Below are 27,794 nucleotides of genomic sequence, written 5' to 3' on the forward strand. Positions count from 1 at the left end.
TAAAGGGATAGATTTAAAGGGAGATATCTTCTGCGCAGCATGCGCGCGTCTTTCAGAGATAGATACAGAATGAACAGGACGAAAAGAGGATAGAAACGTGTATATATGACATGTGCAGAGGCATGCCGAGTTGAAAAGTAATGTTACTTGTAATGTTGTTACCATTACCATTTTTTTTATAACGGTCATTAATTTTTTCTGCTTGTAACGATAATATTACATTTTTACGATAAGAGTCAAAGATAAAATATATATAATATATATGGCTTACATTTTAAATAAATTATATATAAATTTTGCCAAATGTTAATTGTATTATTTAGAAAATTGAAATTTACAATAATTAATGCACAACAATAAAAGCATTACTACAATTGATATATTTACTAGAAGATCAAGACTTTTGTATCAGCATATATCGGTCCCTACGTAATACTTTTCAATCTTTAATAGAAAACTGTAAATTATATATTATGATTATAATAAACAAAATAACTAAATAATAATGGTAATTATTTTATGATTTCTTGAAAAGAGTAATAAAGAGAATTGTCTGCTTATTATACGCACTCGCCGCTTACGTCAACTCGTTTATATTTTTAATTGTCTGTATTATTTAATTCGCAATATAGATAATAACGGTTTTATTACATTTTATATTAATTATCAAATTCAGGAAAGCTAATTTCAAAGCTAATGAAATGATTATACTTGATTAAAAAGCAGAATGCGACGCTATCTTCATTAGTTTCCCCACGCATAAATAACGTGTTATTGCACTATTTCAAACGGCTGCCGGGCAATTCAGTCTAAAAGTATAATTTTTTTTACACGTCTGTTTAAGTGCCAGATCCACTGTACTTTGAACCGCAGGTAAACTGTTAGGTCAACTTGTTTAGGTATTATATAATAATTATAAATGATCAATAAAAGAAACTTCAACGGGTATGATTTTGGCCAAAAATGCTATTATTATAAAACGCCCTCGCCAAGTGTTGTGCCATTACCCACATGCTATACCTGCCATTTCAGTGATGAAGATGTTTAATTATATAAAAGGAAAAATAGGCATTAAAAGGCAATGAAATGATCGAGTCACTGAAATCTGTCGCTAGCTCCCGGACTAGATCTGTTCGTTCTAAGCTATCATGCACTTAATTGCATGACACTTGGAAAGAAAAAGAACAAACAATCGGTGTAGACTCGGTACAGGTAAAAAGAACAAACTGCAAATCCGCGAGCGCCTCCGTGAACTTCGGTTAGCGCGCGAAACTTCTTGGCGGCGTGCGGCCAAAACAAACGCGGGTGAACGCGGGTTGCCACTTTTGTTTGTCGGCGTGGTTGGCCGCGAAGGACGCTGCGTAAAGGAGAAGAACGCGGAGCAACGCGGAGAGCTCTAGCTCGGACGGGTTGGAGCAGAGCGGCTAATTACTCCTTTCTTTCCCCTTCCTCCCACCCTTCTGGTTTCTCGTGAGATATTCGGCCCATTCGGGTGTTTCGGTTATCGCGCACATACACACAGCGAATTCAGGCGCGTTTTCCGGACGGACCGCGCGATTCGCTACGTTGGTGATAATCGCTCGTCCTCTTTTCCTCTCCTCCTCGCCCTTGTCGCGGGTGAGCGCGTCAGCGTGTTGGATATTGTCGTTCTTCCGGAGTCGTTCTCGGTGTTCAAGTCCAAGGTTGAGGAGTAGCGATTTCGTGGTGGAGTGAAGGATTAGTCCACACCGGTTCACGGGAGCGCGCGGGCGAGACGTGAGATGAGCGGTGATCGGTAATCGCGGGCAGTCGCGCGGAAGGAAGAGAGCACGCGGAGGCGACAGGCGCGACAGACGAGATGGCCACAACCACGAACGCGATCTTCCCGAGGATGCTGAAGGCGTTGCGGGAGAATGGCAATGTCAAGGAGAAGCGCGAGGCTTTAACCTATATCGCCAGGTAAAGTATCCGTGAGCACGTACCCTACGAGAGACCGGAGTGGCGACGAGAGAGTACCAGAACGATGCCCTTCAATTCCCTATCATGGGCTCTCGGGCACGTTCCCGATGATCATTAATTAAAAAGCTTGGTTATGGACATTACGTCTGGCTCATTCAACTTTACTACGTGCTTTTGGCATCTTGTCTTGCACAAAACCATACTTAGGATTTGTGGGGGGAGAGAGAAAATGATTGCGAGGAATTATTGAAAAAGGAGAAAGAAAAAAAACTTGAAGAAGATACTGTTAACCTTCTAGTGCTGATAAGGAGTCTATTGGACCCATTGTCAATTGTAATTTTTGAATTATTGATATTGGTACTTTGTTTTTTCTTTTTTATATGACATATGTTATTTTGGTTCCTTGAAATTGATTAATACCCTTCAGTCAAATGTACAGAATTACAGTTATAGATTTTGATATCAGCTTTAGAGGATTAGCAGTATCTTCTTGATTTAGGATTATAAATAGGATCTAATTACATTTTATAAAAATATGTTATTGACACACATTGTTTGATATATATATATATATATCTGTACCATTCAATAAAGATATTGAGTGTGCATTTGCATGATGTATAAAAAACTGATGTAAAAAAATTTTCCTTGACGTTTTATAATAAAGACTCAATGTTTACTTTGTAGTCAAGCTAAAAAGTTAGAGATGAGTGGTGCTATTAAGGAAGAACGATATAAGGATGTATGTAGACTGGTGATAGAAGCGTTTTCAACGCATGAGGGTACCTTGCAAAATGAGGCACTGGGAGCATTTAATGCTATCATGCGAGAGTTTCGACAGCACCCTTTACATCTTTTTGAATCAATGCTACAGACTGATATGAAAACGAGGTTTGTCTAATTAAATTTGTCTGCAAAAATGTATATAGTCTATATGCATAACAAGATGCTATTCTCTCTCCCTTAATTTTAGATTAAAAATATTTAAACTGTTGGAGGTATTAGATGACAATGCTATTTCTGCAGCTGTCAATGAGGGACAAATTTTAAATTTTTTTAAAAGCTGTTTGATTAACGTTCAGCCTAGTTTAATGGAATGGTTAACGCCAACAGCATGTGTTGATAATTTGCAAATGTTGACAAAAATTGAACAACAGCCTTTGTCAGAGGAGCAAAAGTTAGAGGAGGACATAAACAGTTACGCGCTTGCTCTTTTGAGAAGATTGTACAGACTGGCTTCAATAACATTTGACCAAAATGTTCACAAGGTATAAGCACGTGCAATTATGTTATATAAATAATTTTTAAAGTTATGCCATGATTGGGAATTTTTTCTAGTATGACACATTGCTGATGGATAAGATCGTAAATCTGGCCTATATGGGACACAAACGCCAACGTGGTCCTGCTTTGAAAGTTTTGCAACAAGCTATTTCGACTAACTCGGCATCTCGTATACGTAAAGATTTTCCTGACTTGTGGGCACAATACAAAACCAATTTACAATCTATGTATTATAAACGCATGTTGCTATTGGTAGCTGCATGCGATCTGGATTGGACTACACAATGGAATGCTACTATCCAGTTTCTTGGCACTGATCTTCATCGTGGTGCCAGTCTTATAAATAATTTACTGAGTGTTGAGGAAAAGGCTTTCAAATCTACAGATCCTATTATACGAAGGTGAAACTGGGGTTCTGCAATTAAATTCTAATTTTGAATATTTTTGAAAAACTAATTAATTTTTTTATTATATTACAGACAAGCTTTCCTCTCATGGAGATTATTGATTGACAATTTCGCATTAGATCATGAAGAACTTGCTACTGCCAGAAGAATAAAATTACTCTGTATTCCATTAAATGCAAAGAACAGTAAAACTGAATTAATTGCATTGACGAAACTAGAAGTTTGGTGGCATTTAATTATTAAATTATATAAAGATATCGTGAAATTTACTTCTCCTGTTATAACACAATTTTTAAATTATTGCTTTGGACCTCTTGGAGATACGCCACTTCTCTCTTCTAAATTCGACGTTGTTGCCTCTCCAGGGAAAAGATTTTTTAAAACAAAAATGGTTGCTGTGGACGCCTTGTGTCAATTACTGGTCTCAAAGGAAGATCTTTTTGCAGTTTGTTCTCCAATGTTAGAAGAAAGACTTCCTCATGCTATAACTTATGAGGTGTTTCAAGAATGTTCGAAAAATATTATTCATAGTATAGCGGAGGCCCTGCTCATTCTTGGTCAACTTACGGACAAAGAAATGAAAAATCGTTTTCAACTTGGTAAAATATTATGGACAAGTTTGATGATATATATACGGAACGTTAAAGTTGAAACAAAGGTTAATATTTAATTTTCCTGTTTTTAATCCTGAAATAAAATAAATGCATATAACAAAGTAATTTTGACAATATTGCTTTATTGGATTTTACAGGACCATCTGTATAGAGATGTGATACTAGTTGTAACTGAATTGGGAAACCATATAGATAAAACCATGGTGAGGGATATGATATTTAATGTAATATTGCCAGATGTTAATCGCATTATTGAGAAAACTGAAATTCATGACAATGCATTGCCAGAATTGGTATTAAAACTTTTAACGTCTCCAATATTGGATCAAGTGCTGAAGTACATTTTGTATGTGTATTTTAAACTAATTATTAATATATGTTTACAATATAGTAAATCTATTCTACAGTATGTAAGCATTATATACCTATATTATAGGAATTATGACAGTAATACAATCAAGTGCCTTTTGGAGCGATGTGTCAGTCCAGAATTTACATATTCCTCAGGTGTATTTGGATTTCTGGAAACAATAATGGAGCATCTAAAATCAGTATATGACTCACATAAAAATAAGTAAGTTTAACGAATTTTAATATTAATATTAATATGTTTAATTGTTTAATAAATAACGTATTACAGGGATAGTAATGAATTGGCTTATATTGAAGTATGGTCTATAGTAGCTGAAATACTGACAAAATACATAAGAAACACTGAAATTAATGGAGACGATAATTTTAAAGTTATGAAATCAGTCTTGTCATTTCCATTTTATACATGTCTGGATGATTCTGAACTGGTTTGTATAATTTTAAAAATATTTTTTTGTAGACATATATATGCTCTGACATTTTTTCATATATTTTTTATGTAAATAAAATTTTACAGGTAAAAAATCAATCGTTAGTATGGAAGACTTTATATAAAGAAGTTGAATTGCATTCGGACTTGATAACTACAATAAAACCAAATGAAATCTTATTGGATACAGCAAGCATGATGCGGAATTATTTAAATTCAAACAAAAATTGTTGTACATTTATTGTAAATTGCTTAGACGCTTTATTGAGCACGCTTGATTATGAGTCTTTGATAGGTATGTAGTATTAATCTCTGTTATACTCTTCGACGTAAAATATGTGTTTGGTATACATAACAATATATATTTTACATAACTCGTGTTTCAGCTCATGATGGAATTCCATCCATTATGCAACTAGTATTAGAGGTTACAAAAGTTACTTTTAATAATGTACAAAATCTTAACTCCGAAATAGCTTTGAAATCATTATCGGCTATGCTTATCACCATATATGGACACAGTCCACAAACAGTAGTGTCATATTTGCACAATTGTAAATCAGTGATTGAACTTATACTTTCATCGCAAATAACGGCGCTTTTTAAAGAAGTATGACATTTATTTTTTTTGATTATTATATTATTTCTAATTATAGATTTCTTCAAGCTTTTCTCTCGTAATTTTGATTGCAGATTGCAAACACATGGGAATACATGGTCAGTATTTTTAAAGGGCTTAATAAACAGTTAGATTCCGAACTGTTATCGTCGTACAAACAAGCAATTGTAATAGCCATGAATCATGTCAATCCAGATATAAAATCATTGACACAATCTATTTTTGAGATTAAAGACAGCTTGGACAGTACCGCTAAGTGCATTTTAGATGAAATAGAAAAATCAAAAGAAAAATCTCATCCAAAATCTGATAGTGTTAAAAAGAAAAAAACAGAGATAGGACAAACGAAAGAGGTGCGTATAGCTGGGAGTTTTTTGAACAGAAAATCAGCCATCACAAAATCAGTATCCACCAGTAAATCACTTGAGAAGAACGATAAACATATGCTTACACTATCTGAACCTGATTCACAAGTAATTAATATTTGTTTGTATTTATTTATTTATCTTGTGGTTGATATAAACTACATTTTCAAATTTGTTACAGGATTATGTGTATATAAAAACAGATCTGAAATTTGATGTTAATCGTTTGACGGAGCATCAAAAAGAAACTTTAAAGAAGAAGAGAGAAGATATACCAGCATTATATAATGATCTTTCTCAATCGTCCTCACAAAATTCTCAAAACTTACAACAATGGTTTGATATTAAAGCTAAACATATTAATGAGATTGATAAGGTCAGTAATAAGAATGATTCTGCAATGCAGAAACCTATTGATAGCGATGCTAACAAGGAGAACAAAGTTACGATTAAACAGGTAGAATTTTCTAACGCAATAGACAAGATAGTTGACAATAGTAACGAATTGGATGAAAATATTGATGAAGATACCGTCAGTATTAAACAAAATGATAATTCAACAAAAAAAGTTAAGAAAGATGAATCTAACGAAAAGCAGGATACGTCGAAACAAACCAATTTGTCTCTACAGGTGGCATCTATAAGTGGAAAAAATACTACATCGAAAGATGACGAAGAAGTAGATGCTGAAATGACAATGACATCTGTTGCGAAAAAATTGGATTTTGAATCACGGGATGAATTTCCTGAGGAAAAACCACGTGAACGATCAACATCCCCATCGATGTTGGACAGTAAACGGCGAAATCGTAATAGCGGGATGAAATTGACCTTGTCGTCGTCGAAAAGTGACGAAACTGTCGAAGCTCAAAAAGATTCGAATGCAACAAATGTACAAAGAACATTGAGAGTAAAGACTCAGATAAAACCTGGTACAAATAAACATAAATTATCAGATGATGACGCTGATATTAAAGAAAATTCTAATGAAAATAAGAAAGGTATTAAACGTAAATACACGTCGGATACTGAATCGGATGGGAGCATTCAACGTCGAAAACGAAAATTAATTTCATCTATTAGAAGCCTTAATAACGATGGTGGTGAAACGTCGCGAAGCAGTGATAACATTTTATCAGGTATAGACATGGGTAGTGTGAGCCAACGTGTAAAAAATGAAATCTCTCGTTTAAAGATTGATATGGTATTTGATTGTCATGCAGTAAATCGTCGTCGCGTCAAACATTCGGATGAAGGTGAGAAAGAAACGGTAGTACATGGATTAAGGAAATACACAACATTTGATAATAAGAGCTTTAAAGTGAAACCTGTGGATGCAAAATCTTCGGAGGGATCGAAGAGATCTCCAAAAGCGCAGGATAAAAGTACGAAAGATGCAGACGATACAGATCAAGGAGTATTTAAGAGACGAGGTAGACGAAGCAAACACGAGTCTAATAAAAACGATTTGGACATTAATAAAGATGTTAATAAAGACATTAACAAAGACGTTAATAAAAACATTAATAGCGATGTTAATAAAGATAAAGATGTTATAAAAGCCGATGATATTATCGATAAGGTCCTGATACCTGATTCGAAAAATGCTGACACAGATTTAACATATATAGTCCAAATATCCAGTGAAGCAGTACAGGATGTTAACAAAGATGAAGAATTTGATAAAGATGATTTGAAATCTGACTCGGATATAAAATCTGTGGAACCTACTGAACCGAGCGAACAGAGTCAAGATGAAACCGAGGATATCGTTGAAAGTTCGCAAATTCCTAATGTTGATTCAAAAATAGATAAAATATACCCTGAAAAACAGTGTTTTATTAAGATTGACAAAATAACTGATGTCCACTGTTCAAATAGTGTTGTTAAAACTTCTGATGCAATTGTTAACAAAAATTATGTACCTGAATCTATCCCCATGGATTGTGGTGATAATGATGTACCTGATCCATGTGAAGAATTAAATACAGTTAATTCTGACAGTACTGTCGAAACGAAGGACGAAGAAAACACAGATAGCGTAGATAAAGACTCGATTCAAAAAGATGATAATTCTAATACAAAGAGTTTAATTTCAGAAGCTCAGAAAACAATCGACAACTCATCATCGGTTAAACACACGAGTGTGATTACTTTTTCTTCGCCAAGAAGCAATAGCAAGATATTTTCTAAACCGAAACCCTTTACAGGACGTGCTGCTCATATGCTAGGTTTAGTCACGAGTCAGGCGCGACTCGAGGGTGAACCGCCTATCGTATTAGAGGAAGAATTGTCCGTAAAGAAATTAAAAGCGAAGGACACGGAGAATGAAATGTCAAGTAAAAAAACAATGGTTAAAGAAACGGATAAGATAGGTGGACCTTCTGGCAGTCGACAAGAAAAAATTTTCAACAACATGAGATCGACCGATTATTCTGTATCGTCTACACACACATTCACTACTTTGAAAAACGATGGCGAAAAGCTCTCGTTTAGATTGAACAAGGGTACCTCGGAAAACTTACCAACAGAAAGTTTAATTGAAAAGGAAAATGAAAAGACTGCTTCGCCATTGCGTGAAAAGGATGATCTGCCGATATTGGAATGGTCAAATGCTAATCCACCTTCTTTAACAGCATCACCGAGCGCTAGTATTCTTAAGCGTAATCGGTCAAGTCTACCGGAATCAGAACTAGATATTTCAACTCCTAAGGTATTTTCTGTACATATTATACATGATATTTTTTCAACATGTATTACACATATTATCTTTAAGATAATAAAAAAATTATGAAAAAAAATTACAAATTGTTCAAGATTGCATTTCAAAATAATAATTTGACAGGGATTTTCGATGATAAATTAAAGATTGCTTCAAAAAGATGTGCTGTAATCGAAATAAGAAATGCAAATAAGAAATAATGACAAAAAATTGAATTTTTTATATAAGTAAATGAACAGAATTTGTTTAATTTATGGAAAAATTAAGCTTAGATTGTTATAAAATTTTGTACAAATTTTCTTGAATACTTAAAATACTTATACAAAAAGAAAATCAAATTTTATTCTTATTAAAAAAATTTGATTTTTTATAACAATGTAAATAAAAATGTATTATTAAATAAAAATATAATGTTATTGGCACAACTGTTATATGTACATAGTCTGTTTTAAATATAAATATTAACACATTTCAATTTCAATTTATTTCTTGCAAGTATTGTACTGGGCATTACATTTTTAAGAACTGATTATTAAAGCTTATTTTTAATGATGTAACTTAATAATTTAAAAAATCTTATGTTACATTTATTTAATATGTTATATTTTAATATAACTTTCTCCGAAGATTTATAAAATATGTTGGGATATTTTTCGTTACAGCGAAAGCGAGTAAGTTTTGCAGATCCACCGGTATCGAAAGAGATGGGCTATGAGATTGCCGCTGTGGAATCTCCGCAAAAATTAAAATATTCGATAACACGCATTCCTACGCCGAGAAAGGATTCCCCCATTAGGTTCAAGCAAACCAAACTCAAACTTATACCATTTGACACAGAGAAAATAATAATTGAGGATGATACTCAGAATGAAAACGACAATGAAGTCGTTGTCGAGGCCGAGAAAAAGAATGAGTCACTAACAAAAATATCTGAAGCATATGCAGAAGGTTTAGATGACGAACACTTACCTGACAATTCTACAGAAAATAGTAATATTATTGATACAAATTCTTGTACGCGGATTGAGGTTATCGACGAATTAGAATTAGCACAAGAAATTGAGATAACTACGGATTCACTTGCCCCAGGAAACAATCAACAGTTAACGGTCAATAATCAACAGTCTTCCTCACCTGAACTTTCTGACAACGCTTTGCCGATGGATATTGAAACGGAAGATTCCGAAACGCAGAAAGACATTTTTGATGGAATGGACATAAAGACTGATGTCACTGTGACTCAGACGAGTAACGATGACATGAATACGATCATCCAGAATAAATCAGAAGACTCTTTTAAACTAAATGTGACCGATGATTCTGTGATAGCTGCTTTACCTACCAAAGACGACAATTTGACAAATAGGACATTGGAAGATACTATAGACATCCAGAATGTCACCGGATTGAATTCCACTACAAATACAGACGAAATATTCTGTGGAAAGTTAATACGCAGCAGTACGCAAACGACAGAGAACGTGGCGGAACAGGATACTTTGCCGGTAACAGACTCCATATTTGAGAGTTTAGCCTCGACTGAAGACACTCAAAACCAGGAGGCTTCAATTAATGAGGAACTCGACCCTGAATTTTTGAACTCTACGCAGTCTATCTATCCAACGCTATCATCCTGCGTGGAGCCTATCGATAGTATCGTTGATCGATTGACTTATCCTCTTTGGAGGAATAATTTGAATGCATATTTCACAAATAGAAATTTGTACACAATCGGCGATTTTGCCCAGTTGTCGGAACGTGAGATTAACAGAATGCCCGTAAAAGGTAAATCAAAGATTGAATTCGTGAAAAAGGTTTTAGAGCATTTTGAAAGTACACGCATGCCGCCAACAGAGCCTGCCGACAAGAAAGCAAATGAAATGAGACAATCGCCTGCTAAGGCGACAGACGAAACGTCAACTGTTGCATCAATTGCTGCGATGTCTGACCTCCCAATAGAATGTGCGATAATCAACAAAGAATCCGTTGTTTGTAACACGTTATTTGTCCAAGCTATCGAAGGCACATCCCATAATCTGTCAGCAACAGATTTGCCTGCAGAAGATTCAGATAAAACGGAGTCGATCACCAGTGATATAGATATTTCATTAGAACCCACGATTTCAGATCATCATGATTTGTCGACTTCAAGCACTTTTAAGGATGAACAGATAAATGCAAAGATATCGATTGCTGCTCAAATTTCAAAGCCTGGAACGTCTACAGATAATGCTAAATCCGTACCAATCCCTTCATTGTCTTCTGAAAGCATGTACGTCATTTTTTACATTCTTATTTTGTAAATAAGACATTTGCATATTATTATGAACAATTTTTAATACGATTAAAAATAATATGTTAAATATATGTATAATGTAGTAAAAATTTAATATTTTATATATACATATAATGTGTGATTGTATGTGTGTGTGTGTGTGTGTGTGTGTGTGTGTGTGTGTGTGTGTGTGTGTGTGTGTGTGTGTGCGTGCGTGCGTGCGTGCGTGCGTGCGTGCGTGCGTGCGTGCGTGCGTGCGTGCGTGCGTGCGTGCGTGTGTGTGTGTGTGTGTGTGTGTGTGTGTGTGTGTGTGTGTGTGTGTACACACACATATATACACTATATGTACTAGAATAAAATAGAAGTTTATTCTGGATTCCCTTTCGAGGGGGGTTATCAGGGTGTTTTCAAAGGGCCCACCAAACCCCTTACAACTTCGTATCCATACAAATATACGCCTCTATATAACATCTGTACATATACAAAAACAAAATTATATACTATATATACTATATATATATATATATATATATATATATATATATATATATATAAATTTGATATTAAAAATGGCTGTTTTTTTTAGTGCAACTGCGAATGAATTATCTTTGACTAATCTGGACGCATCAATTTCTGTCGGATCTTCAAGTGTGTGTGACGAACTTCTGATCACACACTCCTCCATTGGTACTAATACTGATGAAATCGGATGCACAACGCCAACTGTACAAAAGTGCACAAAATCCGTTGCGTCTCAAATGACACTTGCGGAATTACTAGACGAAATTGACGTAAACCAGGTGTTAGAAAGCGCATGTAGAAGAAGCAGTGCTGAGACAATTCTTCTGCAATACAAGGTAAATTTCGTTTATTGTATACTAACTGTATTAAGTGTTTAGCAATTAAACAAACGGAGAATTAACTTTCAGATAAAAATGGCACATTTGAAGGAAGCAGAGCTGCTGAAGGAAACAATCAGATTGCTCGGTTTGCAGAACAAACAGCATGCTAACGATGCATCGTTGAAAGTAGCCTGCCGCGCGAGTGGCGTCAACAAGGTTCTTCTTAGATTGCCTGACATTTTTAGCTATGACAAACAATTTTTCGATAAAGTGCTCAAAGTGTACAGCAAGAAGCTCAATATAGCCGATGGCATGAATAACTTAAATTTTAATCAGTTGAAAAGCGCCATATGTAAAAAATGCACATCGCCCGAAATCATCGAGATTTTGTCAGAGAGGTTAAAGCAGGAAGAGCAAGAAGGTATCAAGCAATCTATGCCGGAACTGACAAGTTTGAATGCTATGTTGCAAAGATTGCCAAGGGACGTTATCATAAGTCATACCGTAGCGAACGAAGAGCTTATACCGGCGTCAGTAGTTCTGGATATTGCTTTACAGAACAACAGCCCAGGAGATATAGCGCAAGCGTTAAACCAGTCACCCGTCATGGCTAAACGCATCTTAGACAAACTGTGGACGTCCCAATACACAGTTGCGCATATCGAAAATAATGACGTATCCAAAGAGAGCTTGCTTGATATATTTAAGAGTATATCCTCTAAACTGACTACACAAGAACTGCTAGATGCATATCACGAAGTTATGATGAGCAAACTTAACGACGTGAAAATGGATCTTAAGCATGAGAAACAATAAATCGAAATCGACAGATTTCATTTTCAGCGTTAGTATCAAATAATATGACTGACTTTTGTAGAATTATTGATGCGTTTTTACCAGAAACTGCTTTTTATACATCTCTACTTATGAATGCTAATCTTTGAGTTTAATTGTAATTTTTGCATTGCGTGTACTATAATGGCTTTTACTTCTGTTTTGTATTTTGTTACCACCGATAGTTTAATTGATTTTATTTGCAAGTATTGATTTTATTACACATGTTTAGCATGACATTTGTGTTATAATTGTAATATATATGCATTAGACGTTTCCATTAACCTTCATATAATACAAAGCCACAAGTTTTTTATTACGTATTACTAATTTATGAAAGATATTTTACGTCCATCAAGCAAAACTAATTTTTTTTCTATAGATTGATAAAAAAATCATGTAATTTTATTATGCCAGAGAATATTTATATACTTTTCCTGAATACAAAAAGTTTGCTCAATATTAAGTTACTATTATTAATATATTAACAGTATATTAATTTTAAATAATTGATATTGATAATTGTTAAATTATATTTTTTTTTATATAATAAAAATGATTATCTTTACGTTTTGTAATAAATATATAATGATTTATAAAACACTTGAAGCACTTAAAAATCTTGAAAAAAATTTATACAAATCGAGCAAATTACAACAAAATATTTTTTCTTTTTTTTCTTTTTTTCATGAACTCTTTAATTTCGAAGTTAAATTTTATAAAAAAAAATTTTGACACAAGATGTTTGATATTATTCCGGAAAAATAATTATTGTCTGATAATGTGTTTTATCAAGTTGCAGCGCTTCACACATGTTTTTAATTTTATATAAAATGTTTTTAATTTTATATAATTTAGAAATAAAATATCACAGAGACAAAACTAAAAGATTTAAAGCTTCATCTTTTATCTTTGAAATGCATTTTTGTATACTTTCTACGATTTTTTTTTCATTGAGCTGCTTTTTGTGAAGTGCAAACATTTCAAACTTAAATTTATGATAATGCTTCTTTAAATATTTTTTTTTATATAACTTTTCATTTTATTTTTTACTCTTTCAGATTGTAAATCATACAGAAATGTTACACAAAACAATAGATGACGAGCACCAGATATTTCTTCTTTAGTACGCGAAAGTTAGAATAATTATTTTTTAATTGATTGCGCCATATTAGTAGTATAACTTGTATATTGTATATATACATATATTTACACATTGAAAGATTTTTCATTATTTTAGTAGGTAAAGAAAAGGAGACCTGCTTAAAATATACAGAAGTGCATATAAAGAAAGAAATAGGAGTTTAGGACTTCCGCATATTTCTAACTTTTTGTTCTACAAGTCACTTATATCAGTTTAATTTACATTTCTTCAATTTGTGAAAATTGACAAATCCGTTTTTAAAAATATTTTTATCGATTAATTCGCTAAAATTGTAGCTGTTATCTAAAAATGGTGTGTGGTATTGCATTGTTCCTAAATGAATGAATGAGCGATTGCTATTCTCTTATAAACAAGTATTTTGTAAGACCAAATGCACAATTATCAATAATTATTTATTTTTTAGATAATACATTTTTTCAAGTTATGAAATATATGATAAAATTTGTACAGGGCATCCTTTTTTTTATTATTACTATGCCAAATATCCTCATTTGTTTCTTACGACGTGTGATAAGGGAAATTTATTTTCAAAAAAGTAAATCTTGTGATTGAGATACAAATTTTTTCCATAATTGATCTTTTGAAAAGAAATATTTTGTATGATATCCTTTACACGGGATGTCTTATTTAACGTGTTTTATTATTGCTTCTGCATTAAGGTAATTTACATTCTTTATTTTTATTTTACTTTATGTAATTTATATCTTCAACATGTATATCTTGTTGACGATTAAATTTGTGTGTAAAAAAAAAGATTTTCATAAAGTCCGTGAAGTAATGCTTTTCGGCGAGGTCGAATTTAACACGCCCAAATACTTTAATAATTAGGCTACGACCAGTTCAGTAATCAATTTTTTAATTTAAGCATATCATTGTAAATATACATGTATGTATATCATTAATCAATATATTCGCTGATTAATACGCTTTTTATGCATCGTTTTTATTATACCCGATACATCGGCAAGAACTTACAGACACTGAAGTTGATTGGTAATACAGAAGCATTAAAGTGTGAAACATTGTTTAATTATTTCTCAAGGATAAAAAATATGTCCTAGATGTAGCTGTGTCTGTGATTTAAATACATTTAGCTTTAATAATTAATTCTAATAGTTGTATACAATTGTAGGTAAGTTATAAGTATAATGAATCTATCTTGTAATTTCTTCGATCTTCTTTACTATCAAAAAATTATGCGTATATATAGTGTAAATGTGTTCTATAAAAATAAAATAATATTTTATGTAATTTGTACTAAAAAAGATTTTCTTTGGCTTATTTTGCGCATAATCCTTTATATTTTGGATAAAAATGCGCAAAGTGTATAAGTATTTTATGACACGATGTGAATAATATATGATTTACTTTTTAATTACTCTGTAAATTTAAACAGTGTTTTATAAGTTTTATACGGATGTTTACATTTATTATATAATTACATAAAGTCGCAGCAATTTTATGTAAAAAGTAGCCCGATCGAAACAAAGTTTGGGTGTATATATTGACGATAATATTTTAAAATGTTAAATCTTGCGATTTTTTTGCATTTAAAGTATTTAAGAAGTTAATTCAAGTTTGCTTCTTGTTTATTTCGCATTTGGAGTATCGATTTCGTCGTATTCGCGTGACAAATATACGGTCAATTATATTGGAAATTCTAGATTCCCGAAAGACTTCGTATCAAAATACGATACCACGGACGTCATAAGACTATGTGATATCTCGGTTCTTATTGCAAGTCCCTTGGCCCACCACGAATGACAGTCTGTAATGAGAATTTCTATTCGTATTTTATTTTTTATTCTGTCTCCTCACGCAAGTGAATCCTTAAAGTGATATATCCTCGCCGAAAGATCATATATGGGTGAATATTCTAATTTTACATGTATGTACAAAAAAAGTTCGTCCAAATTTGTTATATGCAGATTCGCTAATTAGTTTTTGTCCGATAATATCGGGAAAAAAGTGTTATCGTTTTCGTATTATATAGAGTGCAAATTATCTGACAAAAGAGAAAGGAAAAGAATAAATATAAAAATGAAAAGTTAGCTTGTGGCTGTAATAGCGGCTATGACGTCATTTTTAGAACACTGAATGTTTCTTTTCTTTCTTATTTTGCAATCTTTTCGCAATTATTTTACATTAATAAGATTATTACATGTTATTAAACATTTTTTTAGTTAATTTTTAGGAAAAAATTAAACGGATAATTAAATGGACAATTATGGTTATAATTTTAGAAGCTATAAATTCTATAACGGGAAAAGGTATTTTTATTCTTGTCGTGATTCCAACGATGAATGTTACAAGGAGACAAAAGGAGTCAATCCCGAGAAAAACCTATAAAAGTCGATATTATTTTAAGAAAGATTAGTCACCTCGAAATTACACGGTCCTCCAATTCGCACGAAATTTGAAATTATTGCAATAGTCTTGAATATTTTCTTACGGCCAATAGTAATTAATAAAAATAAAAACGGTAATTAAATTAAAAATAAAACTTTGATAAAATGTTTTACATCGAAGTGGAAGGAATTTTTCTTCTAGGAATTCTTACGTACATTAACTATAAAATATTTAGTAATACAAATAATTTCCTTTGAGTTTATTTAACAAGTGATTCTGATATTAGAAAAGATATTATAATTATGTCAAATAGTTGTGAGAGTCAGTTATAATTTTGATGTACAGACATATCCCAATTATTATTATATGTAATTCTATTGAAGATTATATTATTGTAGCTGTCTGGAATTAAATTTGAGATTATTATTTATTGTTTTTAACTCTCAAGTAATGTAAATTATAGGTTATCATGACCAATTTTGTCGTTATTTACATAAATTTATTTAAATAAATTAAAATAACTATCTTATCTTTATCTAGATTATTAGAATGTGTATATTTTTATGTTCTCTTAGACAAAAAATATCTTTTTTAAATTATTTAAGTTAATATAAATAACAATGAAATATTGTCCTTTTAATCTTTAAATTAGCATTTATTAAGTGGATTTTTTGAAATAACATATTTAGAAGATTAGATAAAATAGTGCAATAAAAATTACCCTAAAACAAGGAATGTAATTATTATAATAATGTTATATATTCTTTCTATATTTAAAAATTAATTTTTATTTGTATTAATTTAAATCAAAAAAGGAATATTTTTTTGTCAAATTGAATTATTTAAAAAACTCTTGTTTTTAAAAAGTAAGAACTTATAAATAAAAATATTATTTATAAATTTATTATTTATAAATTTATAAATAAGAACAATTTGAATATATTATTTTTATAATTTATATTGTTTTATTCTTTTAACAGCGAGATTATTTTTTAATTATCCAGATAAAACGCGATACGTATAATTTTACTTTTTATCCAAATAAATTTAAATTAATATTTTTTTATCTAAGATAGTTTATGTGTAATTTTTTTTACAACACTGATTGTTACAGTAATAACAAATACATTATTATATCATCTTATTTTAATCCTTTTTTATAGTACATCTAAAAGAAAAGATGGCAATAGCTAATTGTAAAAAGTATTAAAATAAAGATTTTAATAAAGAATGTGACGCTATTCCAAGTGCGTTGGGCAACGTCACGGTCAAACATTCTTTCCCATTCACGCGCAATAAACGCGGATATTAGCCACGTTACAATTCCAGAAACTCTCCCTTAAGTGCTATCGCGCTTCCCCCTTTTCCCCTTCTTTGCGAAAAATTCGTAGAGCGGCTGATCTCGCCACCCGCTTCTGGGATCTGTGGTTCATGTCACTATGGGGGAGTAGAGGTAAAATAAAATAAGAAAAAAAGGAAAAGTATAGCAGTGACCATCGCATACGTACGTACGTATGTAGGAGGTGCGCTATGGGGTGAGGAGAACGCTCGGGGGTAGAGAACGCCTGCGCCGGCTGGAGTACACCCTATATAAGAGGCAACACGTTCTGAAGAGCGATACTCACATTTGGAAGCCCGCGTCACAACGGATAGGCCGATTGCCTTACCTCCGAGATGTTGGGATTCACCAGAAGTTACCTCGTGAGCCTGTTCCTTTACATCTCCATCGTCAACGAGATTCGCCAGCCTGCGGTGAGTAATCCCTCGCGAATTTGTTAGCCTTTCTTTGACGCGATCAATTTGTTTCTGTAGCACTCTGAATTTAAAAATCCGTTTCTTTGTATTTAAACAAACGATTAAATAAACGATGTAAAATTGTTCCTGTATATTAGAAACTTTTGTCAAAGTTTGATTGAGAATATTTGATAATTTAATGCATTTAACGTAGAAATTTATGGCTAGATTCATCGATTTTTTTTTCGGCTACACACTTCTTGAGAGAATTTTTTTTTTTTTAGAAAAACAATTAACTTTTTTAATATTTGCCGCGAAGAATAACTTGGAGATAAAATGTTTACATTATTTCTTTATCCAATATTTAAATTTAATTTTAATTAAAGCGAAATTTATCTAAAAATTATTATTTAACGGATAAATATTTTTAATTATCCAGATAAAACGCGATACGTATAATTTTACTTTTTATCCAAATAAATTTAAATTAATATTTTTTTATCTAAGATAGTTTATGTGTAATTTTTTTTACAACACTGATTGTTACAGTAATAACGAATACATTATTATATCATCTTATTTTAATCCTTTTAACAGCACTTTTTTAAATTCGGCTTTTTAAAATTTATATAAAAATCTTGTTTTTCTAATAATAAACAAAATTGATCAGGATCATAATTTTAGCATTTTGATATTTAATATTCTAGATTCACGTTTGATGAGAGATATTTTGAGTCTACCTATATGTTATATTTTAGTTTGTGTTATTTTTTTGGAACAGCGCGTATGTAGCGCGTTTGTTTCTTCTTTCAATAAAATGGGAAAATTTAATTTAATCCTTACGCACATTTGTCTTCTCTCATTAGACTGACCTTTCGTCCGAGGTCCGAGGTTCATGAAATAATCTTGCGATTACTTTGAAGGAATAACGTGTTTACAACGTACTTGCAGATAAAGGAATGTTTGGCAGGCACTTTGAGTATGCACTTGCAAAATTGCAATCCCGCGTCGCTTTATTGCGGTGTCTGTGTCCAAGTTGTTACGAGAAATTCCGTAACGATTAATTATATGAAAATTTGCGACCAAAATTCACACGAAGATAGGGACAAAGAGATACATCGAGGTCGCGTTTTCCTTAGAAGGGAGAAATATCCCGGCAAGAATTTAAAGATGTACGGGAGGAGGAAAGGAAATATTGAGCGTGCGATGTGTGTATATAACATGTGCTCGTTTGACTGGAACGCAGATAAAATTCCTTCGTCGCTTAATTTTATCGGACATGGGTTATGGAACCCGTATAAAAATATTGTCAGTGCGTTATCACTGCGTCACGTTACTTACATGACTCCAAAACGCGGATAATTTCTTATCCTTTAGCTTTATAGGACGTAAGCACACCAGGATAAAAAAAGACGTAATAGTTAACGGCATATTTCTTCTATGTATCAAGCATACGGTGGTGGTTTTAGAAAACGCCACTTTTACCACTCACGTTTCAATATTATTGCGTATCTTATCAATTTTTACACGCAGTCAAATGTATTGTTACATTTTCCGCGAAGTTTGGGGAACCTTTTCCAAACTTAGGCAGCGAGACCATTCTGACAAGCGGACGGTAGTCGAAAGAGAACACAAGCGTGTACACCCATTCTCTTTATGCATCCAAAATATTGGGTAAAAATCGAATCCCCGAGTGGTACCGGTTCCTCGGGCTTGTGCTTTCAGACAATTCGAGAAATACGACTCTCCATCGGAAATGTCCCGTTCAAATACAGAAAATTGAAGGATCCATTCTCGCTAGTGAGCTGGCATTCAGCGTCGTCCTCCCGCGCTTCTAAAGAGCTCCGAAAGTCCGACAAAAGAAATCGGTTGATCGAGCAGATTATAGCTTCGAACATATGTCGACGTCTATATGTCGCAGTATAGCTAATGTCCAGTTAAAACAACGGATCCATTGATCGCGATTATGAAACGAGTTTTAGTTATAGCGATCTCTCGTAAAAATAAACACGCTTTCCATAAGAGAGCTTTTTCATGGGTACATTCGAATATTGTAGTCACCCACCGCGATTTTAAAATCGTGTATGTAGTATTTTTGTGAGGGTTTAAACTTTAAAATGTCAAATAAATTTTATTTTTTGATTAATCTCTCAAGAACCGGAAGAATAATATTAGGCGTTGGAGCGATGTCATCTTTTTCATAGTTCAACTCACTGACAAGAATAAAAATATTCTAGTACTAAAACTAAAAAAAGTCGTTTAAAAAAGGGCCGGTCCTTTAAAGGTTAAGAAGGCATTATACGTTGAGGCACAGAAAAGCAGTATCAAACATCAATAATAAATCAATCCAATTGAAAATAATTTTATTTAACAATTATTGTTTTATATATTCAAACAAGAAATTCTTTCTTATGTGAAACAATGATACTCTTGCTTATTATTTACAATTTAAAAAGCACAATGTAATGATTTTGATGATAATACGAATAAATTTTAATTCTAATTCTTTGGTAAAACTATACGAAACTTTTTCATTTAAGCAAATTATATCTGTTTAACATTATATATTCCTATTTCAATATTTTACATTTTGAAAATAAAGATGACTCTTGAAAGATACATGTTATTTTTTTGTGATATAATTCTTGTTATTAAACAAAATATTTAAAACAGACTAAATACAAAATTCTTTCTGTCTGTTTACGGTGTTCTCTTTTAATAATGATGAGAATGTACAGTTTAATGTAATGTTCTTTGTTACACATTACACAACTTTATCTTGTCACATAAAGTATCAGATAAATCTTTTTAGATTAGTTCTTTGATCCTTTGTTAGCTATACTCCGCTCTACTTATATCCTAATTACGGCAGATTATGTGCGGTCAAACAGACTCTATCGAGTTTTTCGCATACAAAGAAAGAGAGAGAGAGAGAGAGAGAGAGAAAGAGAGAGAGAGACAGAGAGAGAGAGAGAACTCTTAATTCTTCTTCGATCACGCACTTTTAGCGATGCGTAACTAGGGAAAGCCGAGAGACCTTTGAGTGAAAAATGGTCCCCTGACTAGAAGTGGGTCAACGATCAAAGGAAATATTTACCGATCTCAATAAATGACTAAATCTTGATAGTAAAATCAAGTTCCAATTTAATGAAGAAATTACAGTTTGATTCTCCGAGAAACTCAGAAATGCAAAATTTCAAAAGCTCTTCTTTGCTGTTTCACATAAACGTATTTATAATTAATTATCATGATTTAAGGTCTTGAAATTGGATTAATTGATTTTTACAATATTCTTTACTTTAAACGAAGAATGTCATAGATTAATATATAAAGTAGGAACAAATTATTTCGTTACTATCACAGTAGATTGTTCGCATGTAGCTTACCAAATAGAACTGTGAACCACAAGACGAGATTCAGCTATTGAACCAGTCCCGTGTCACTGAACTTTCTTAATATCATTCTGTAAATTTGTATAGGGAACGGAGTCCCCGCTTTACTGAATGAAAATCCACAATTTCGTAAGCCGCTAGCCAAACTCTTATTTTTTTCATTTTATTTCTAAAAGTAGGATCTTGTCTCTGTTTATTATCCTTATACAAATATATTCTCCGTCACGATTTACTTTGGTATTCTTTAGAAATCTGTATTTTGTTTTATCATTTATCTATCATCAAAGTCTTAAATGACATATACTCTTGTTTAAACGATACAAACGTGACAACGTACTTTTATTTCTGCCGCTATATTGGCTATCATTATATATCACCAAAACATGTTTAATCGTTTGTTTAATCAGGCGTACTAATTTTAAGGAATTTAAAAATATTGTTTTTTTGTTTAGCGTTTAGCTGTAATTATATGGCTTCGTCATATGTCGGTATTCATAACGTTAAATTAAACTGTTGTTGTTCAAAAATAGCTGACCTTTTTTAGCGAAAATATTCCACAAATTCTTTTTTTGACAAGCATTAATCGCAAAATTAAATTGCGTCTCCGCGCGTACAGAGGATATGAAAAAAGCACTTTTATAAGAGGATTTTACTTTTAGCCATTCTTTGATCGGTATCAATAGACGTTAACGTCACGAAAATGTCACGTAAGAAAAGGCCCGAAGGTTTGCATCAATGGTAAAGATGCGGAGAGTCAAACTTGTTGCCTTTTTTATTCAAGGCAGCGAGAGGAATGGGAAAACATTTTTAACGATTTTTGCTGCACAAAGCGTGTTTTATTGATCTATCAAAGCATGGAACGCCGTGGTCTTCAAAGAGTCGATTTCTTTGAGATTGAATTCAATTAATTCCCTAACAACGGCCACTTTTTTCCAGCGTCAGTTTATTATTAACGTAAAGTACTCGCGAAACAAAATGCGTGTTACCACAAGATATAATATCTCGCAGAAAAAAAGAACATTTATGATTTAAGAATATTTTATTATCAAAATGTTAAATATTAAAATAAGAAAATGGCTTTAAATATACATAATTTGCTTACATGAGAAAATCTTGTATAGTCTTATTAAAAAAATATATTAGTCTCAATAATAATTTTTATCAGTTAAATGAAGAAAATATCAAACAGAAAAAATATCAATATTTTTAAACTATCAATAAGAATTTTAATTATTTTAAATAATATAGTGTTTTTTAGATAATTATTATAATATTTATAATATTGAAATACAAATATAATATTTTGAAATTTAAAGTTATTAAATTCTTTTAAGATTTTATATTGTTACTTATAAAACAATGATTGTGTTAAGTAGAATATTATTTTTCTTTGAAACTTTTGATAATCTCTCTCTCTCTTAAATTTAATTTAAAATTAACTTGATAATCTTAAATCTATTAATTTTAACTTGAGAATTTTGAAAGAAAAGAGAAGAAAGATAGAGAGAGAGAGAGAGAGAGAGAGAGAGAGAGAGAGAGAGACGCTGTGTTGTTAAAATTATATTAAAATTATTATTACTTACAATATATATATATAAATTTTATTTATAAAGAAGGAACTTTAGTTTACAATTTTACTTAATTATACACATTCGTCGATACCTTATATATTCGTCGATACATATTCATCGATAATTATTAGACTGAAATCTAACACACGTATATTGCCGTTTACACATTTTTTTCTCATTATTTCTATTCCATTTACTACAGCCTTTTAGTGTCTGTTCATTTTTTTTTGTTGCGACGTGTACAATTTAAAAGTACATCTTATTTAAAACATGGTTTATTGGAATCAATTTGCTTGGTAGTAAAGTCCGCTGCTTGAAGTTAAAAGTCCGTCACGTTTCACTAGAGACCGACTGACACGATGAGTATAAATTTATGAGATATTACAAGATATCGCGAACGCGAACAGACTGCGGCGAAACATGTGTGATGTAGCTGCGTCACATTGTGGTGGTTTAAATAGCAGTGGGCGTTCTTAATCGACGAAAACAAAAGGCCAGCGGCTTTCACCGTGGTGTTATATGCACTATAGAAATTGGTCCGAGTGAAGGTGTTTCGTATGTACACGGGGATGCGTCCGTGTGCAAATTATATTATGAGGAGAGACGACGCGATCTTCTTGAAAGGGCTTTTTCGGAAAGACGCGAATTATTACTCTCGATAACTCGTGCATTATACGAAAAGAATGGTCCTTTTATACACAATAAAACTAACTTTAAAATTAAACGCTTGCTAAATAGAACGTAGGAGAATCGATATACCGTGGGAAAATTTAATACTCTGGAGAAAAAAGGTGCGCTTATAACCCACTTTGGGGCCCACGATTAAGTAATCAAATTATTTAGATTGCTCGCAACCCTAATTTTACGTTAATTTTTTCAAATTAACTCTGTGTAAATTCGCAATTAGCTATTCTATCTATTTCAAAGATTTTTAAATTATACTAGTCATATCTCTTAGTTCCTTTAATATCCAGTTAGACAAAGATAATTCTTACTTAAGTGGCACTAACCAAAATATTAAGTTGCTTAAGTAAAAAAAAAACGGTTAAACTGTTTTCCAGAGTACGTTTAAATATCTCAAGTTACAAATTCGCTTTATATTTTATTTTTTTTAAATTCTTATATCGATCAGAAATGATTCGTGATTTAAGTGATACGAGAAATTACACAATGTCGTTACAATAAGAGCCTCAACACTTCTTCATTACGCTCAAAGCGGATGCTAGATTAAGCACACGGAGTTAATCTTGGTTTTTGTTCTTGAAGAGAAGTTAAGAGCACTCGCTTTGTCTGGCATACGTCGCCATAATACAATTAAAGCCCATTGATTTGCAATTCTCAAAGCAGTTCTGGATACTTCGAAAGCTCTTCGTCTTGTTTTCCCGTCCTTATCCGAGCGGATAAGGATCTTTCCTGCAGCGCGGTTTTATTTCATGTCGTTCCACTCGAAGTAGTAGTCGAAGACGACTGTGGTCAGACTAAGCGTGCGTGATTACTTACCGCCATTCCAAAAGCTCGTATAATATTTCTCGAAAGTCTCATTCCTCTATTATCGTACTCAAACCTTACTTTAAATCTAGACTCGTAGAATAAATGCTATCTGCTAGAGAAAAAGTAAGTTTTTGGAAATACTATATATTTCTTTGAAGATTATTTAAGATATATATATATATCTTTTTTTTAATATACACTTTGTGCGTTGTCTATAAAACTGGGTCAAATTTTATATACGTAGCAGAAGGATTAAAAAACATTTTACCATTTTTCTACGCATTTTTCTCCTTTTATTTTGAGAAGCGTTTTAAATATTTATGAACGACGATTCAGGAACTAAGAGCGTCTTGTTTGTAGGACGTGTCTGATCATTTTATCGCCTGTTGAATTCAACCGTAATCAGAGCGAAGGTCTTCTTCGTGGCATCCTATATCTTCTATCAGTAATTTCCCTTGTACGTGGCGTCGTGACGAAAGCAAACGAGAACGCGGTTCTATGCAAATCGAATTCAGATTGTTTGCATCGCGCACGCGGCGCTTTCTAAATTTATTGGACTTTGCGCGCTCGCGCAACTGTGAGTTTGTCTTCCGCGAAGGTACGTGAACGTGGTCCTTCGAATAAAAATTCTCAATAAATGTCCTGTTTCGTGTCACGCGAAAACAAGAGATTGCGCGTGCGAAATGCGGAGAGAAGCAGCGAACAAATGCCGCCGTATGAACAATAACGTTTGAGCCTGCAGATTAATTAGAAAGTTTGATTCGCATGGCGCGAAGCATTAATCACATCCACATGCATATGCGCATGTGGCACTTGTTATCAACTAACGCATCCATCCCTGCAGATGCATCGTGATTTATCGTCGCCGTTTGCAACATGACGAATGACGAACTATCGATAAAAGAGATGCGCATCTTTCCCCGAAACATGTGTGTTTAATTGTACAGGACATTCAGTTTGCGTCCGAGCGAATTGGTTCGACGAGATTATTAATATTCCCGTGAACTCGCCGACAATACGGAACGCGACGCGTTGACGCTCGGCTGCTCCGGTTCGCGTCGACGCGATCTTTAAATTACAAATATCTCGTGTTGATTCCGCGGATGTCGAATTCATGCGCGCGATCGGATTAGAGTAACTCTGATATTTATGCCGCGTGAGGATTTACGTCACAAAAGTAAAAAAAAAACAAAGTAAAACCAGTTTGCACGCAAACACTCTGTTATATGTTTTTATGATATTAATATTGTGTTGCGATTTTAATTAATATTAACGAATCAATTTGTCAATGTATTAAGTACAACCTAAATAAAATGCTTACTTTCTCTTTAAGAAATATAAAAGGTTCAATAGTTATTTTGTGATCGTGTTAAAAAAACAATAAAAATTCATATAAAATTCCATACGATTTCCTAAAGGGATTTGAATCGGCTTGGATGCTTTTATATATACAACGAACTATTCCAGAATTCTATATAGATAATATAAAAAAATAATAGGAATTCATGTATGACTTTTTCTGGCATTTCTATGTAAAATCAGTGCAATCTAAATTTTTGACAGGAATTTCTATAGCAAATCTTATAGAACCCCATACATGGATTATTATATAGCAATTTATATGCGTTATCATAAAATTTAGATTTTGGGCACAAATTTCTATAAGAAAGCAAATGAAACTCTATATAAATTTCCGTATAGATTTTAAATATTTTATATGGGGATTTTTTAGAAATGGCAAATTTTCAATAGGGATAAGTAACGTGTAGAGAAATAGTAAAGGACGAATTATAGCAAAATACAAGCTTAGCTTATGTATTTATTTTTGTATTTATTCAGCTTGATTGCCTCATTCATGAATGACTATATATTCTACTTCTCATATGTTTTCTTTTTATATAAGGAAATAAATATTTTGTATTTATAATTTTTTTAATAGAAATAGAAAACGGTACAAAGTTTTTATAAATTTGTAATTTAATTTTGATCGGTATAACTTATACATATAGTGGCGGTAGAAAACATAGATACACTTGCTCTTGTCATTGTTTTTTTTAATTGTAAAAAATTTTTAATTGTAGAAAATTTTCTTTACATATAAATACACTTTTAATACATGCCGTTGCCGAAGTAAAAAGTATTTTATTCAAGCGTTAACATATGTTTACAAATATAAAAAACAATGACAAGATCAAGTGTACCTATTTTTTCTGCCATCACTGCACATTCCTATCGTCACTGCGTGCGTATGACGCGTGTTCGACGTCACTCATAGATCGGACACGTGCATCTTACGCGTGGCGAGGAACTTTTAAATGGATGATTAAAGTTACCAAACGGTAATAAATGGTTTAAGTGATTAAAGGAAACCTTTAATCGCTTAAATGCGCACGTGATTAAGCTCGCGGATGATATCGGCTCGTCGATCATAATATCGTGTATCGATCGCGTGTTTTGCTGCGAGATTGTAATAATTCTCTCTGTTCAGCAGAGGTGCGACTTTCGCAAAAGTTTAATGTCGTTTGCTAACCAGATGTGCACCCGTTCTACGTTAAAGTATTGCTCGCGTTTTCTGCAAAATCCCGGTAATGTAACATAATTCTTTTCTATAGCGTTGTTGTTTGAGCCGCCGCTGCACCAGTTGCTTTGATGTAATTGAATTGCGTTTTATATCTTAATTTAACGTGATAAACATTGATAAACAGTAATATTTAACAATAATTTAATTTTACGAGTAATTGTATTTTTATAGAAATAATATTTTTTTAATGTTTTCTCCCCTGTAGATAATAATATAATAATAATCTTCAAGCGTTGATGCTTCTTAAACAATTTTGTCATGCTTATATTGTGATCTATTGTGATCTCGCAAAGAGATATATTACCCCAATAAAACAGTACGTGAAATTCACGTGCAATCCACGTTTCTATATGGATTGAATGTGGATTTCATCATGTACTGTTTTATTGAGGTAGCTACATGATTCATTATTTAAATTATTACATGAATCATTTCTGATATTCGCGAATCTTATATTACACGTTGTTATCTTTCTTGATTAATTTATTTTTTTTACAAGCGACAGTTACAGTTTTAAAGAATATTTTTTCTTAAGTTTTCTGTTTCTTTATAGAAAATAGTGCTTTTAAACGCTGATGCTTTTCCGTTTTTCCATGCTTCTGTTGTAAATCTCGTAAAGAGATATGCTAGTTGTACGATTCATCGTTTAAATTGTTCCAGATACAATTTCTAATTTAATTCGCAAAACATTATGTCGCAGAACGTTATTATCCTCCTTAATTAATTTAGAGCTTGCAACATCTTGTACCGCTAAAACGAGGCTTATCTGCGACATCCCGCACAAACGAACAGGAGCTCGAAGCTCGAAT

At 32.4% G+C, this 27,794-nt stretch overlaps 2 protein-coding genes across 6 annotated transcripts in view; both read left to right on the forward strand.

Moving 5' to 3' along the window:
• Positions 1-288: 288 nt before the first annotated feature.
• Positions 289-15,118, forward strand: LOC105832748 (telomere-associated protein RIF1). 3 transcript variants are annotated; one of them, XM_012673952.3, is made up of 17 exons: positions 289-1,938; positions 2,626-2,829; positions 2,912-3,206; positions 3,277-3,623; positions 3,702-4,287; positions 4,381-4,589; positions 4,680-4,817; positions 4,884-5,043; positions 5,133-5,340; positions 5,432-5,655; positions 5,739-6,137; positions 6,211-7,168; positions 7,253-8,742; positions 9,414-11,023; positions 11,613-11,883; positions 11,956-12,712; positions 13,764-15,118. In XM_012673952.3, the coding sequence occupies exons 1-16, from the start codon at positions 1,838-1,840 to the stop codon at positions 12,682-12,684; spliced, it is 7,929 nt and encodes a 2,642-aa protein (XP_012529406.1). In that variant the 5' UTR covers positions 289-1,837; the 3' UTR covers positions 12,685-12,712; positions 13,764-15,118. The 3 variants fall into 3 exon arrangements, with proteins under 3 accessions (XP_012529406.1, XP_012529405.1, XP_012529407.1); XM_012673951.3 differs by having other exon boundaries at positions 6,211-8,742; XM_012673953.3 differs by having other exon boundaries at positions 5,739-6,017; positions 6,211-8,742.
• Positions 15,119-17,817: 2,699 nt separating this feature from the next.
• The window catches only part of LOC105832746 (neuropeptide-like 1), a 36,925-nt gene continuing 26,948 nt past the window's right edge, over positions 17,818-27,794 (forward strand). For all 3 annotated transcript variants that reach the window (XM_012673948.3, XM_012673949.3, XM_036282507.1), the window contains exon 1: positions 17,818-17,968. In XM_012673948.3, the coding sequence (XP_012529402.1) occupies positions 17,891-17,968 (78 nt within the window). In that variant the 5' untranslated portion in view covers positions 17,818-17,890. The remainder of the gene's footprint in view (positions 17,969-27,794) is intronic.

The sequence above is a fragment of the Monomorium pharaonis genome, chromosome 2 (genome assembly GCF_013373865.1).
Source record: "Monomorium pharaonis isolate MP-MQ-018 chromosome 2, ASM1337386v2, whole genome shotgun sequence".
NCBI classification, from domain to species: domain Eukaryota; kingdom Metazoa; phylum Arthropoda; class Insecta; order Hymenoptera; family Formicidae; genus Monomorium; species Monomorium pharaonis.